General features: G+C 37.4%; 1 protein-coding gene across 1 annotated transcript in view; it reads right to left on the reverse strand.

The window, feature by feature from the left end:
* The window catches only part of RAP1A (RAP1A, member of RAS oncogene family), a 100,481-nt gene that overhangs the window by 12,390 nt on the left and 70,741 nt on the right, over positions 1-17,350 (reverse strand). Inside the window, exons 2-5 of the mRNA XM_004473604.5 lie at positions 12,559-12,642; positions 8,606-8,674; positions 5,329-5,385; positions 1,699-1,839 (exon numbers count right to left, since the gene is read on the reverse strand). Of these exons, the coding sequence (XP_004473661.1) occupies positions 1,699-1,839; positions 5,329-5,385; positions 8,606-8,674; positions 12,559-12,615 (324 nt within the window). The 5' untranslated portion in view covers positions 12,616-12,642. The remainder of the gene's footprint in view (positions 1-1,698; positions 1,840-5,328; positions 5,386-8,605; positions 8,675-12,558; positions 12,643-17,350) is intronic.

Raw genomic sequence — 17,350 nt, forward strand, 5'->3', positions numbered from 1 at the left:
ATAATTCTCATGTGGACTATTAATAGTTGAATTCCAAGCAGAAAAGCCTCAAGGAAATTGAAGGATAACTGTAATATAGGGGAGAATGTACTCATGGGGCCTAACTGTGGTTCAAGTGTTTCATCTCACAAATCCAATAAATGCCCAAAGAAGTGGCAAGACCAGCACAGTAATAGGTTCTACATCTGGCATCTAGATCTGAGGACCAGTTTATTTTTATTTTATATATATATATATTTTAATACTTTATTTAAAAAAAAAAAACTTTAGACTACAAAAATGTTGCATTGAAAACATAGGGGATTTCCATAAGCACTACTCCCTACCCCTCCCACTTTCCTACATTAACAACATCCTAGGTTAGTCTGGTACACTTGTTACAATTGGTGAGCACATTGGAGCATTGCTGCTAAGCGTAGATTATAGTTTACATTATAGTTTACACTGAAGACCAGTCTAGATGTTAGGGAGGATTAATAAAAACAAAGCCACAAGGCAGCTACGTCTTCCCTTTTTCTCTAACCACAAATGCTTGGCTATGTCCATCCACAACTCCCAACTTCAAGTTAAAACAGGGAGCTAATAAACTATAATTTCTTTAATTAAAAGATGTCCAGAGAACCAAGTCATCTGGTTTGTGAGGTGATGGACACTACACAAAAGAATTCAAAGAATATGATAGGTCTTGTACCTAAACCAGGCAATTATGAGTTAGATTAAGTACACTAGGAATCTACAACTTGACCTTTTTAGTTTATCACATAGGATAAAGGGATTAATGTTAACAAGGTTCAGTGTTTTGCTTGTCACTGCCTATGAAATAGAACAGAAATGAATCATGGGTAGGAACAGAGCTACTTATTAGACTATGGTTGGTCATGACTCATATAGTATAAATCCCTCCAGCCTACAATATTACCCAAGGTTAAGGTCCTGAGCAGATGCATATGCTTCTATTAATTATAAAGAACACAAAAAAACACAGAAAATATAACTGAAATTTTATATCCTAATTTATACAACTGAATTGGAAGTCTCTGTAGTTCATAATCAAGGTAGACATGTGAAATATACATTTCTCCACTGCAAATAAAAAGAGAAAAGAAACACACACACAATGCTATTAATCAAATAAGACAAGGATTCTGAAACAAAAAGAAAATTTTTAAAATATTAAAACCCAGTTAAGTGAAAAAGAAAACTATATGTAAGTAAAATTATACAGAGAGAATTTTAGAAAGAGGAACATACCACTGTGGTTCTTAATAATATTCTTTGAACACTACTTTAGACAGAACTACCACCTTTCAAAGCTCAGCTCAAGTCCCACTTCTCCTGTGACCTGGTTCTTCTTCTTTCTCTACCAGATTTGAATGATTGCCCATATAGCACAATGAGCACTTCATCACGTATTTCCTTGTTCTCTAATCATCATACATATAAATTGTAGATTTAAAAAATTGAATAGGAGCAGGTGTAGCTCAGTGGTTGAACACCTGCTTCACATGTACGAGAGGTCCAGTGTTTAATCCCCAGTGCCTCCTAAAAAAAAATTATGTGTATGTATGTGGGGGGGTCACAGAGGCTCTTTTAGGTATGTGTTAGATCCCTCGAAATCCTCAACTGGTTGTCAGAAAAGACACTTTTATTTAGGCATGGTGAAACTGTAGTATGTCTTCTAGGGTGAAAAATACTTACATCTTCTGTGTCCTTAACCCGTAAAATCTGTTCCCTCAGGTCCTGTAAGTCATTAAACGTGGACTGAGCTGTAATAGAATATACTAGTGCAAACCCTTGGCCATTCTTCATATACAAATCCCTCATTGCTGTAAATTGCTCCTATAATTGGGAAAAAAAAAAAAAAAGCAATTATAAATAGGATTTCTTGACTATATATTGGAATAGGCTGAATTAAAATAATCATAAGTAAGCTATTAAATTTTTTAAAATTACATGCTATCATGACAGAAAACATAAGATACAATGCACAGTTTAAAAAACCCTGAGGGGATTATTCTTGTTCCCTACTTGTAAGACTAAAAACCTTCTAGGACAGATAGTTTCAGTATCTCTATTGGCAGATTTTATGATCTTGACAATCAAAAGACAGAGTAAAAAAAGAACTTTATTTTTAACAGTGTCTTCATGTTATTTTTATTTTTCTCCCTAACATAAAACCTTCAGAAAAGGTGCAGTAATAGTACAATGAATATCTATATCCTTCACTTAGATTTACTACTGTTTTAATTTAAAACCCACTTCCTCTTATTTAGTGACAATTACTTTATAACTATATTAATATAAGACAGATTATATAAAAAACATGCTTTGGGATTTAGGATTTTATATTTAGTATTAGGAACACATAACGCAGAATATTAAAAAATATCTATCTTGGATATTTATAAGATATAAAATTAGATCTTATGCCTTAAACATTGTAAGGTCTAAATATGATGATTTTTTAAGCTTTTTACTACCTCAGCTTCCTGGCTCCCAATTGTGACTACCTCTGTTCTGCTCACTACACTTGAAATAATTCTAGCTATTCTACCCTGGCTGATGCACTCATTTGCTGTTCCAAAGAACCAATATATTCTACGGCTCAGTTATTTCCCTAGTTTCAAACTCCAACCTCTCGTGTGGCACAGGACTGTGGCTGAACTTTCTATGCTGCTACCAGTCATTTATAAACATTGGACATTCCAGCATAGAACCATCATGATAAACAACCAAATTTTGCCACTGTCCAAATGCTTAATCATACGATAAATTAATTTACTTATAAACACAAGTATAAAAAGTACTAACAATACTATTCCTACAATGCTTTTTTTGAGATAGTCTCTGCTACTTATTGTATTATACATGGGCAGTCAGAGCTTTGAAAATCCAATTTAAGAAAAGCCCTTTCATGATTGTATAGTTGGTGTTTCCTCCTATTGAGAATACCAGTCCTCTCCTTAAAGACTTTGACAAGATTCACATATACAACAAATATCCACTGATGGCCTTCTTTGTGCCAAGGCATTGGAGTATTAGGGATATGTTTGACATGAGAGGTAAAACTCCTTGCCCTGGAGAAATTTATACGGAGACAGAAAAAAATAAGCAAAATAGAAAGCATGCTCAATGGTGATAAATGTTATGGGGAACAACAAAGCAAGGGAGGGGGATAGGGAGTTTCTTTTGAAGGGAAATGGCACATCATAGTTTAAGAAACTGACCTAGGAAGGCCTCACAGGTAATATTTGAGCAAGGATCTGAAGGGTGAGGGAGTAAGACCTCTGAATGTGTGGAGGAATAATATTCCAAGCAGAGGCAACGGCAAGTACAAAGGCCCTGAAGGGAAACATGGTCAGTGTTTCAGGAATAGCAAAAGACTGGTTTGGTTGAAACAGATGAAAAGTAATTGACTAAAGGAGGTAGGGCCAGAAAGGTAACAGAGAGGGGATGATTATCATTTAGATCTTGTAAGTAAATGAAAAAACTTTGGTTTTTTATTCTGAGTTGAATGCATGCAAAATTGGAGCTAAAGAAGGCATGATCCGGGAAGCGGACTTGGCCCAGTAGTTAGGGCGTCCGTCTACCACATGGGAGGTCCGCTCTTCAAACCCCAGGCCTCCTTGACCTGTGTGGAGTTGGCCCATGCACAGTGCTGATGTGCGCAAGGAGTGCCGTGCCATGCAGGGGTGTTCCCCGTGTAGGGGAGCCCCACGCGCAAGGAGTGCACCCCTTGGGGAGAGCCGCCCAGCGTGAAAGGAAGTTCAGCCTGCCCAGGAATGGTGCCGCACACACGGAGAGCTGACGCAGCAAGATGATGCAACAAAAAGAGACCCAGATTCCTGTGCCACTGACAACAGAAGCAGACAAAGAAGAACACACAGCAAATAGACACAGAGAACAGACAACTGGGGCGGGGGGGAATAAATAAATAAATCTTAAAAAAAGGCATGATCCGACTTATGTTTAAATAAGATTACTTTGGCTATTATGTTGGGAATAGTCTTAGAGGGGGTCAAGGACAGAGGCAGGGAGACCAATTTTTGAGACTATTACAATACAATAATCAGGTGACAGCTGACAGTGATTTAGACTAAGGTAGTAACTGTTAGGTTCTAGTGGTAGTGGTAGATAAATTTTGAAGGTAAAGCCAATAGCATTTGCTGAGAGTCTGGATGTAGACTGTAATACAGAGTCAAGAATGGCTCTCAGGTTTTAAGCCTATGGAAATAAAAGGGTGCTATTTACTATGGAAAGACACAATTTGGGGAGACAAATTAGGAGCTCAGCTAGGACCTGTTAAATTAGAGATGTTTATTAGATATCCAAGAACAGAGAGTAAGCAGACAGTTAATACAGGAATCTGAAATTCAGGAAAGAACTCAGGGGCTGGAGTTATACAAATTGTGTTTAAAATCATGTTATTAAAAAAAAAATCTGCAAGGCAGTGTTTTTAGAAAAGGTAGCTCCAAGCAGTGATCCCTGGACCTTCCAGCATAAGAGATTGGGGAGATAAAGAGGAATCAGGAAAGGGGATTGAGAGATAATCAGAGAGGGGAAAACCCAAGTTAGTGGGGTTTCCTGGAAGCCAAACAAAGTTTTCAGGAAGGAGGATGGTGATAAGCTAAGCCAAAGGTTGCTAATAAACCAGGGGAATTGAGGACATATGCAAAGGAATGATTACAAATAAAAAGACCAGGGACGTAAAACTCTTTTGCGAGTAGGGAAGTGAAGTTGTTAGAATAAATGGATGTAGGTTCCAGAAGGGCTACTAGAGGAAGTGAGATGGAAAAGCAGGAGGTGGTGAATGGAGAATTGGGATGCCTGGAAATGAGATTAGGGAGGTATTATTGGTAATCACATAATCTAGTAGGGTGAGGCCATGGGTATACATGGCCAAAGTAGGATGAAGGTCAAGGAACTGACAGTACTGGCTCATCTATAATATCCAAATAGATTCTCCTTAGATACTAAAATCACCAAGAATTCTGACTAAAGCAATGTTGGAAAGAGTGATAAAAATATCTATCTTAACCAAAATTCTGGATTTAAAATACTTTTATTTTTGGAAGCACTGATAGCATAATCCTTACCTCAATACAGGGAGAAGAAAACCAACGCACAGATTCTACAAGTTAATATACAATTTAACCATGATATGTTAGCAATAAGGGTAGCATAGATCATGTCATCATACACATTTAAAAAGCCCCACATTTAGAGAATTTATTCTTAGTCAAAATTATTTTTACTCTGAAGAATAATTCAGATGACAAAAATCTGTTTTGCAAATATCGAGAGAGAGAGAGGAAAAATCATCCTTACTGTCCCTGCTGTATCCAGGATTTCGAGCATACACTGTTGGCAATCTACTTCAACTTGCTATGGGTAGAAAAAGGGAATAAAGCAACATCAAAATGTTATTCTGCTATCCACGCATCTCTTTACTCATAGTACCTACTAACAAACTACTAAGCCTTTCTCCAGCACATTTACTACATTGGCCAGGACAGAACTTGGTATCACAATAAAGAACTGGAAGTCTCAAGAACATTTTATTAATATTATAGAAGCCAGGACTGTTAATGAAAAGGTTAGATAATTTCTGATTACAGTAAATTCTGAGGTAATGATTCTTATTTGTTATTATTAGAAGGCAAATGGTCATATTCTGGAATTTAAGAAAATCTGCAAACAGGTATAGTTTTAATAGAGAAAAATGTGTATTAAATATATATATATATATTTTTTATTTTCAGAGAAAATGAAGTACAAAAGTATTACACAGTTCAAAATGCAGTAAAAAAATTTTGTTGGGTAAAGACAATTTTCCCAACTTACCCCATTCAAGATATTCAAATTTGACTAAAATATGCCAAAAATTTAATATATAGGAAAAGCTGAATTTACAATAAAGGAAACACAGAGGTGCTAAAATAAATAACCCCAAGCTCATGCAGCCTTCCATTTAAGAGGGGCTTCTTTGGAAGAGACGTGTGTGAAATTTTACACACTGAATTTTATTTCCCCAGTGGCTTATAATAAAAGAATAGAAGTTTGGCCTAAAAAAGTATGACCTACAAATTGTGTGGAAAACTTTTAATGAAGAAGGGATTAAGAAAAGTTGTAGTCATTCAACATTCTAGGTATAGATCTCTGTGGTTATGACTTTAACCAACAACTTATTTTGGGAAACTTCAGAAAAGCAAAACTGTCTCTTAAAAATAAATCTAAGGGACGTGGATGTGGCTCAAGTAGTTGGGTACCTGCCTACCACACGGGAGGTCCCAGGTTTGGTTCCCAGTGCCTCCTAAAGAAGGCGAGCAAGAAGCGAGCTAGTGCGATGGGATGGCGAATAATTTTATTTCTGTCACTGTGATCTTCAACTCTGTTTGGTTTCTTTTCCTAATTTCCATCCCTCTATTAATATTCTCTATATGTATTATTTTCCTGATTTCCTTTACTTGTTTTTTTTTTTTTTTTGGTCCATGTTTTCCTTTAACTTTTTAAGCATATTTAGGACTTTTCTAAAGTCTTTGTCTAGAATATTCCAGGTCTGATCCTCTTTATTGATGGTTTTAATATTCTCCTTTGCCTAGGCGATCAATTCCTGTTTCTTTGTTCGTTGTTTTGTACCCTTTTGTTGGGACCTGGACATTTTAATATTTTAGTGTGTTGAAATTTAGACTGGGGCATCTGCTCCTTAAGCTTGTATCCAGCTAAAGACATGGCAGAGCTTTCCTTGAATGCCAGGTGCTATCTGAGAGGAGAGGAAGGGCAGGGAGGGGAATGGAAGGGCGAAAGACCTCTTTTACATCTTTGCAGACTGACCTGTGCCAGTGCTCTCCTTCAAGCTTATCCACACAATGAGTTTAGTCACTCCAGGCCTAAATGCAGGGGCCTCTCTGATCCTTTCTGTGCAAGCAGCTGGTCTTGGGCATGCATGCATATGTGGCCCTAGGAATTCCCTTATTTAGATGGATATGAATGCCTCCTCTTCCCTAGAAACCCGTTTCTCGCTGTCTAGCACTGCACTGTGTGCCCTAAAGCCAGCAAGCCCTTGCCCCAGGCAGCATGACTTGGTGGACTTGACTGTTCTCCCACAGGATTCTGTAGTAAGCTGCCTTCTACATGAAGGGCAAATTCTGGGACGGTGAATCCCTCAGGCCATGACCAGACATATATGCTCCCGGTATGTGCAAGAGGGTTACTATGCTCCCTCCAGAACAGGACCAGGGATCTGCCCTGGAAGTGTGTCTGGCTCTGTGCCTAGGTGGTGAGGGGTGGGGATGGATCAGGCAAGGTGCCATTAGAACCTAACGTTTTTAAGTGCTCATTTCCTTGATCTGGTGCTTGTCCCATTACTGCAATCTTTTAACTGTTTTCTGGAGCATTTAGAAAGATGTTTCTATAAGCTCTTGCTAGTTTAAATATTCTGTGGGGAAATGAAGTCCTGAAGCATCTCCACCATCTTGACGGAAGCAGGGCCTGCTTGATGAACTTTTAATACAACAAGAGTGGCAGTATTCTTCAAGGTAAATACTAAAAATATCTAATAAAGCAATATTCTCCTATTTGCTGAAAGACAGATTTAACTGGCTACTAGTTTTATTTTCCCACTAACAAATTAAGAAATAAAATTATGAAAAATTTCTACAATTTTAACCTTATAATAGAACATCATTTTTTTTTTGGTCAAGACAAAGTGCCTAACTTTTTTGTAGTGTAAAGGTGAAAATCTTTTAAAATTAATATACAACCAAACTAAAATAAAGATTTCAAGTCACTAGATAACTTCAAGTGTTAAATGATCTTAATTTTAATTCAGAAAGAATAGTGAAAAATATATCTACTAGAGATATGTAATTTTTTCTATTTTAAAAAAAATTCCCAACAGAAAACAATATATGTTAAAGAACAGATTACTATCATTAACAGAACACGGTGCTCTGTATAACTAAGCAGGATTTTATGTGAAAATTTTTACCTTATTATTTTTTTAATCTTTTAAAAAAATATGTTTGCTTTTTTTTTGTTTTGTTTTTTTAAAAGATTTATTTCTATCCCCCCTGCCCCGTTGTCTGTTCTCTTATGTCTGTTTGATGTGTGTTCTTCTGTGTCTGCTTGCATTCTTGACAGCACGGGGAATCTATGTCTCTTTTTTGTTGCATCATCTTGCTGTGTCAGCTCTCCGTGTATGTGGCACCACTCCTGGGCAGGCTGTACTTTTTTGTGTGGGGATCCCTTACACAGGGGACATCCCTGCATGGAATGGCACTCCTTGTGCACAGCAGCATTGTGCGTAGGCCAGCTCACTACATGGGCTGGGAGGTCCAGGATTTGAATCCTGGACCTCCTACATGGTAGACAGACACTCTATCAGTTGAGCCACAGGCCCAGGATTTGAACCCTGGACCTCCTACATGGTAGACAGACACTCTATCAGTTGAGCCACATTCGCTTCCCTTTACCTTATTTTAAAACAGACACGGAACATTTGCATTGTTTCTCAAAACTATTTTCTTAAGAAGCAATAATCTATGGATCAAGTTTTAAAGTCATAAGGAACCACTTGTAAGCATGCATGCAAGTTTAATTTTACCTTTCTGTAGGAATCTTCTATCGTTGGATCATATTTTTCAACAAAAATTCCTTGAACAAATTGAACTGTCTGAAAAAAAAAAAGCAGAGAAAATTTAAGGACTTGAAAGAAAATCAAAACTTTTAAAATGTTATTTAACCTCACAAAGTTGTAAAGATTAAATTAAATTATGTGAAACGTCTGGGTAAACATGCAAATATAAAATGTCATTATTTTTCAATATAAGGATAGATCCGTAACTAAAGACTGCATTTATTATGAAAGGAGGTGGTCATGTTCAAACACTGTCCACAATATTACTGCTAAGATTATGTGGTTAAATAATGACTATATTGAGTTTTAAAATATGAGAATATGAGTAAGAGAACAGATTCTAATTTATTTAAAAACAAAATTTATCAGAGAGAGGTTAAACTCTTCCTATTATGAATCTACAGTAACTTTTATCCAGTGCCCTCAGAGATTCCAAATTTTAAAAATGCTTAAAACAGTCTAAGAGTAGGGAAAACATACTGAAAATGTACTGAATGCTTATTACGTTCCAGGCACTGAGCTAGTAACTTCATATTTATAACCATATTCAAATCTCATGTTCACTCCAGAAGAAGTAATTTTTTCCATTTGCCAGCTAAGAGTCAAATGGTTATCTTACTGATTCCAAAGCCTTACTCTTTCCATTAGAAAACACTGTCCAGCCATTCTTTTTCAGATGTTGTCTACTTTTATCTCTAACATTTCTGGAAGCACAGACAAGAAACTAGGTATTTTACAGTTCAGTAAATAAAAATAAGTACAGAAGATGGTTATGAGCTCTTTCCGAGATAGCTTTAAAACAGGGTCTGATACTCTGTGGCCTAAAAGAAAGGGTAAGAATGAAGACTAAGGTCAGGTAGATTGAGGCCATCTATACTTAAATTACCCAGGGAAATACTTTATACATAATTTTAGCTTGAGCTAAACAAACTCAACTTGAATATAGTAAACCTTAAACTTCCTTGTACTAAGCTTTAATTCTTCAAAGGAAACTCATGGTACAATCACATCAAAAACTTTAATCATCATTTTTATCAAGAACATAATTACTTCATTTTATAATTTAAACATGAAAAAAAAAAATCCAGTCTAATATAGTTTCTTAATATGCCTTAGACTAGAAGAAAGGTTCTCAAAATACTATCCAGGACAGAGGGGTCAGTCTCTGAGGTCAAAACTATTTTCCTAATAATATTAAAATATACTCTCCTTCCTTTACGAGTTTACAGTGGTATCTTCCAAAGAGTGTGTAACATGTGATTTCACAACAGACTGGATACGGATGCAGGAATGAGAATCTACTACCCACTATCAGTCAGACACTAGCTTGTAAACATAAAAAACAAAACAAAACAAAAAAAAACCCCAACTCAACACTTCTCACTTCTTTCTTACAAAGAGCAATTTCTTTATTACTCCTCTGAATCCCATCTCTCTCTCAATTCTGAGAGACATCTCATTTATTCATATGGATTTTCATTTGATCGCTTTGGTTTTCCTGCTGGATCCCCTACTTCCTTCCTCATCTACTGAAGGTCCTTTCTACAGCTAATCCCTTCCTTTCCTACATCATCATTTTCCTCTCCACTGGATTACTGCCTCCAAAATCTTAAAACAAAAACAAAAGCCTCTTTTAACTCTATGATCGCCCCAGCTTCTTTCCCTTTCCTCGGCTTCCTTTCATATTCAACTCATTCAACTGTCTACAATGGTGGTTCTAATTTCTCACCTGTCATTTACTCTCCACTCCACCTCACAGTTTGGTTATGGTACCGTGACTCTACTGAAGCTGCTTTTATCAAGACCAACTACCTCCATGTTCTCAGATCACTTCTTTCATTATATTCAAGTACAAGATAGATTATTCTATGCTGGAACTTTGTACCCTACATACTCTCTAAAGGTTGAGAGGTCCTCAGAGCTCAGTCCTGGCTCAGTCCTAATGAGTCCAACCTCATTAATTCCTACGGCTTTGTATTTTTAATTCTTTGTCTCATGTTTGAGGGACCTGAGATCAAATTAAAAAGGCACAAACGAGTATGCAGTATTAACTAAGCCCCCTTAAGCCTACTTGTCCTAGTTACCCAATTCCATTCCCACAGAAATAACTGGTGCTATCCATATGTTTAACCTTGCAGAGCTATTACTTATATTTTACAGGTATTTCCCCTCCCCCCTCTTTTTAAATGGAATCAAAAGGTAATCTACACTGTTTGGGTTTTTTTCTCCTTAAATGATTCTTCTTGGGTATCATTACATATCAGTCTATGTAGAATGGCTGCATTTTCCCCCCTTAACTTTTCTTTTGAATTAGAGATGTAGGTTTACAGAAAATGATTGCAGAAAATACAGATTCCCATATTTGAATTCTTTTTAGTGGCATATGGTATTCTACTCTAAATATATATTAAAATTTACTTAACTAGCTTAAAGCCTAGAACTGGTAGGCATTTAGGTTGTTTTCAAACTTCTGCAATTGCAAAGACTGTTGCAATGGATATCCATGAACATGTCATGTTGCACATGTGCACTTATGTGCTGGGATATACTTTCAGAAAAAGAATTGCTGAATTGAAAGTTACGTGCATTTAAATGGATAGATATTGCCAAATGTTCTCCACAGAGGTACTAATTAAGACTCCTAACAGTATCAGAATTTTAATGAAACTAAATACCATAAATATATTGACAGCAATCAAAATCCTATTTTAGGCCTTTTTAAAGATCTTATCATGAAGATACAATTATCTATTTTACATATATACCTGAAAAATCTCACAAACATCAAATGTTACATGATTCTTGATTTTCACTCTCAAACCTGCTCATTCTCCAGTGTTTGCAAATGTCTCTTTATATGGCCCATCCATAAAACAATAGCTCAAACTAAAAACTTGGGAGATGTCCTTGACAGCTCCTCTCTGTCCCCATATCAAACAAAAATTAACTTACATCACTTCTACCTCCTACCTAACTCTCAACCCATCTATACTTCTTTTCTTCACTGCCACGGCCCTAACCCAAGTTTCCATAACCAATGATCTAGCATTAACTCCCAAGTCTACTCTGCCCCTCTTCTAAACGACTAAATATGCAGAGGAGCCAAAGTGCTCTCTTTAAAAACATATTTCTGATTCTATCAATTCCTTCACCCACCTCCAAAAAACCTAACTTTCAGTAGTTTCTCAACACTATTATGAAAAAGTTCCACGTTTTTATACGATCTCTAAGGCATGGTCTATGCCCTGACTACCTCTTACCACAATTTCTGTCCACTACCTTCCCTGTTTCCTCCTGATCCAACTATTCTTTCGTTGCTCAAATGCTAATTTAAGTCCACTCATCAAAGGCTCTCTTTGTACTTTTCATTCAGAGTATCTCTCTCAAGGTATAATTAAGTAGCTTTTTGTTTAAAATTGTGTTTATTGCATCTCCCCCACGATAATGTAAGCTCCATGAAGGACTGTGACTGCTTTTGCTCACTATTGTATTTCTGACACTGTAGAAAATAACTATTTATTGAATGAGCACAACATGTATACAATGAATAGTCTTAACTTCACTTAAGTCTGGGGTGGAGGCAGGCTATGACTTATTCTACTGGTATCTGTAATATTCAGTCTTCCCCATTAAAATGCAAGTTCCTAAAAATGAGAATTTTACTCTTTTTTGAATCATAAATATTGGTGTTTGACATATAGTAGGTAGTCAATAAAATTTGGGTAAATGAAAGAAGGAATGAGTCACTATTATAAACCTACACATCTGTGGTTCCTGAATTCTTTATTCTCTGTGAGTCAGATGCTAGGAATATAAAAAATATGGCTACCTTTTCTCTTTAGCGACCAGGAGTCTGAAAGCAAGCAAATCTCAAAGCTCTTCTTGTATTATACTAATTAGTTACAGTTAGGCTAACTTACCAAAGCAGACTTCCCCACGCCTCCTGAACCAAGGACCACTAGCTTGTACTCACGCATGGTGTGGTCTGTTTAAATACTGACAATCTGAAAAATAAAAAATAAAAATCAAAGATTAGCAAATACTTTAAGATTACCCTAAGATTGTACAACTGCTACATCAAATAATATGGGGTTTTGATCTTGTTTTCTTTAAGACTGTTTTTTCCCCTCTCCCCTTCCTCCCCCTGTTGTCTGCTCTCTGGGTCCATTTGCTGTGTGTTTTTCTGTGTCTGCTTGTATTCTTGTCAGTGGTACCAGGAATCTGTGTCTCTTTTTTGTTGCATCATCTTGCTGCGTCAGCTCTCCATGTGTGCAGCACTACCCCTGGGCAAGCTGTACTTTTTTTGCATGAGGGACTCCTTACTGGGTGCATTCCTTGCGCGTGGGGCTCCCCTATGCGGGAGACACCCCTGCGTGGCATGACATTTCTTACGCGCATCAGCACTGCACGTGGGCCAGCTTCACCACACGGGTCAGGAGGCCCTGGGTTTGAACCCTGGACCTCCCATGTGGTAGGCAGACGCTCTATCAGTTGAGCCAAATCTGCTTCCCATTCTTTAAGACTATTAATGGGAAGTCAGAGCAAATCTATGCATATTTTAACTTAAGTTATAGGAATGTGCCAAGCATTTTCATTCATTAAAGATCATCTTAAATGAGACAGCAATCTTTATCCTGCTTATGTTACCTCTAAGACTCTTCAGAAAACAAGATAATTAAAACCAATACTTGGTAGTGGATGTGGCTCAAGCTGTTGAGCACATGCTTCCCACAATGGGAGGTCCGGGTTTGGTTCCCAGTGCCTCCTGAAAAAAATAAAAACAAACAGCAAGCCAAAACAAACAAAAAACCAACTCAGGGGAGCCAATGTGGCTCAAGCTAAGTGCCAGTTTCTCATATACGAGGTCCCGGATTTAATCCTTGGCCCAGGTATGTCAAACAAACAAAAAACTTCAATACTTGTCTTTTAACTATAATCATGAATCCAATTCATTATAAGCTATCATTTAAACAACTACATATTTGTGGTAGGTTTGGAGCTCTATGTATCACCAGAAAAACATGTTCTTAAACTTAATCTATTCCTGTGGGTGTGAACCCATTATAATTAGGACTCTTGGATGAGTCCTTTTTTACATCAGTTAAAGTGTGGCCCACCTCAATCAGGATGGGTCTTAATTCTATTACTAGAGTTCTTTATATAAGTGGAATGAAATTCAGATGCAGAAAATCACAAGAAGCAAGATGATGAACATTAATGGAACTAGGAAGACAACTGAGAGGCTGCCATGTGACAGAGGAGCCAGGACCAGGGATAGCCCAATAGCCAGCCCCAGAACACCAACCAGTCTTTGGGAAGAACGCATCACCATGATGACAATGCCTTGGACTTTCTTTCAGCCTCAAAACCAGGAGCTAATAAATTCCCATTGTTTAAGTCAACACATTGCATAGTATTTGCCTGAGCAGCCAAAAAAACTAAAACAGTTCTGTTATGAAATTTTCACTAAAGTGTGCTTTAATATAATGTATATGCCATTTTATTTGCTTAAAATATTCTATCATAATTCTATAAAACCTTATTCATTATTGTATTATAGCTGAACTAGGTAAATTGTCACCTCAAAAAAATACTAGGATGTGAATGGGATATTGTGTGAGAGGGAGATTAAGCACTATATGCAGATATTAGTAATTTATTCATAAGGCAGACCAAATTGCTTGAGGAAAAGAAGAAAAGTTGTGGTGGTTAGTCTTATATGTCAGTTTGGCTAGGTTACAGTAAACAGTTGTTTACTCCAATACATATTTAGGTGTTGTGAAAAGATGTTGCAGATGTGGCTATCATCTATAATCAGCTGACTTTAAGTAAAGAAGAACACCCTCAAAAAGGAGGGTGGGCATCATCCAGTTAATTGAAAGCCAATTGCAACACCAACACTTACCTGTCAGATCCCACAATCCTGTGCACTAATTCTTTAAAGAAAACTATACTGAAATAAGAACAAGGCCTAGAGCTGCAGGGTGCCTAAGAGTTACCTCCTGAGAATCTCCAAGTTGCTTAAATGTGGCCAATCTCGAAGCCAAACTCAGCATGTAAATGTGTTGCCTTCCCCCCAGCGTGGGACATGATTCCCAGGGATGAGCCTCCCTGGTGCAGAGGGATTACTACCAACTACCAGCTGATGATGTAACTAGAAAATGACCTTGAATAAAAGGGTCAACTCGGAACAGCAGAATTTCTCAGTCTACATATAATACCAGGAGTTAAAAAGGCTTTTTGACCTGAATAAAAGGGGGAAATGGAAAGGACAAATGAGTTTATATGGCTATGAGTCTCCAAAAAGAGCTGGGAGGTTATCAGAGGGGTTGCCCTTATGTACACCTGAGCAGAGTCCCAGAGAGAGATAAAAGAAGATGCAACCCCAGGTATTGGTTTTTCTGAGGGCTGCAGAGACCCACAGTCTATGGTCATGGCAGATGGAGTTCAGTGCCATGTCAGTTGGCCCTACTTTGGAGTTTGTGTTTCTGTGTAATAGACCTGGACTCAGATGTGACTGTTGTCCACAAGCCTCTCCTGTTACTTTATCGGAACTGTAGTGGGTGCTGGGGTTTAATGTATACCCAGGGGACCTGAATCTCTGGATTGACCATGTGATAGCCAGGCCCTGGGCCTCAACAGACTTGCAGCTCCTACACTCTGGTTTATTGGACCTACCCCACTCAGCTAACCTGGAGGTGAAGAAGATCAACTGCCATATCAGGGAGCCAAAAGTGCCTACAACTGAAAGCAGGAGAATTGCATCCAGCATCCGTGTGGAATCTAAGCCCCCTCTTGATATAGATGTGGAGTGGACATGGACATTCTAGGGTCCACAGGATAGAGGAATAGAGTATGGATTAGAGTGGACTTACTGATATTCTATTCATGAACTATTGTGATTGGTAATTGAAGAAAATGTGGCATTGGTGTGGAGAAAGTGGCCATGGTAGCTGCTGGGGGTAGGGAGTGGGAGGAAGAGATGTGATGTGGGAGCATTTTCGGGGGTTGGAGTTGTCCTGGGTGGTGCTGCAGGGGCAGTTACCGGACATTGCATGTCCTCCCATGGCCCACTGGGTGGACTGTGGGAGAGTGTGGGCTATGGTGTGGACCACTGACCATGAGGTGCTGTGGTGCTCAGAGATGTATTCACCAAATGCAATGAATGTCTCATTATGATGGAGGAGGTTGTTGTTATGGGCGGAGGAGTGGGGTTGAGGGAGGTGGGGGGTTTATGGGGACCTCATATTTTTTTAATGTAACATTAAAAAAATAAAGACAAAAAAATAAAGAAAACTACATATATATAGTTTATATATACATAAACACTCATACACTTACATTCTATTGGTCCTCTTTCTCAGGAGAATTTGGACTGATACAAAAGATAGCAAAGCATTTCCAATTTTGGCCATAATGGAGTAACTAGGAATGGACTTATATCACGGAAAACAAAAAAGAACACTGGACAAAATAGATTAACTGTTCTGAGACAGTGGATGGTAAGTAGTATAGGACTGTAATCTCTGAGAAATGGAGAAAAAATGAAGTGAGACCTACAACTTCATGGATTTCCTGCCTGGAAGCACTTCTTGGATTGTGGTGAAGGAGGAATTAAAGTACAGACCAGAAGTGTACTAAGGAAGTGGGAGTTACACACACACACAAAATTTCAGAAATCTGCATAGGGGTCCACCTGAGTCTGTGGTCAAACACTAAGCCAGACATGCAGGGTGAAACTCCATCATGAGGTAAAGGCAAATAATAAATGGGGCTCTATCAAATTGATCAATTCTAAGCATGCATACAGCACTGGGAAATGTGCTCCCTGCTGAAAAACCAGGAATTCACTAGAAATGTCAAGGAAAAAAAAAAAATCTAAAGTTCTAGAGAAAAGGATACTCTTATCTAGATGTTTCCTAACAAAGCTTAAAAAACAAGCCTCAAAAGGATACAACTGATCTGTAAGAAATGCAATTGCCTATCACAACAAAGTTTAAAATTCTTTAAAAGAAAAATTCCACATATATATAATTAACAATGCCCATCATCCAATCAAGAGTTAATAGACATGTGAAGAAGAAAATGTGACCTGAAACCAGGGTGAAAATGAGTCAAATGAAATAGTTCCTGAAGTGAAATGATGGAATTAGTCAAAAAGGACTCTAAAAAATGCTATTATAAATATGCTCAAGGATTTAAAGCAAAACATAGACATAAGTGAAGAAATAAAAATTTGAAAAGTCCCAAATGAATTTTGAGTGTTCAAAATCAATATCTGAAATGAAAATATCACTAGTAGGGATTAACAGCATATTAGATACAGCAGGGAAAAAAGTTCAGAGAATTGGACTACAAAGCAATAGAAAGTACACAAACTGAAAAAAAGGAAAAACGCCACAAGGAGGGAGAATAAGAAGAGCAGGAGAAAAAAAATAACAAATAAAGAAGAGAACCACAGATAAATATAAAGCTATGATGCATTCTAATAAAAGTATAACTAGAATTGGGGAGAAAAGGGGGAAAGTATTTGAAAATATAATGTCAAAACATTTTCCAATTTGACAAAAACAATTAAACAACAGTTCTAAGAAACTCAATGAACTTCAACTTCCTCAAGGAGGATAAAGACAAAGAAAAACATATCAAGACATATAATGTAATTCCTGGAAAAGCAGTCAGAAGAGAAACATTATAAGAAACCAGTAGAAA

This window comes from Dasypus novemcinctus, chromosome 9, assembly GCF_030445035.2.
Source record: "Dasypus novemcinctus isolate mDasNov1 chromosome 9, mDasNov1.1.hap2, whole genome shotgun sequence".
In the NCBI taxonomy this organism is placed as follows: domain Eukaryota; kingdom Metazoa; phylum Chordata; class Mammalia; order Cingulata; family Dasypodidae; genus Dasypus; species Dasypus novemcinctus.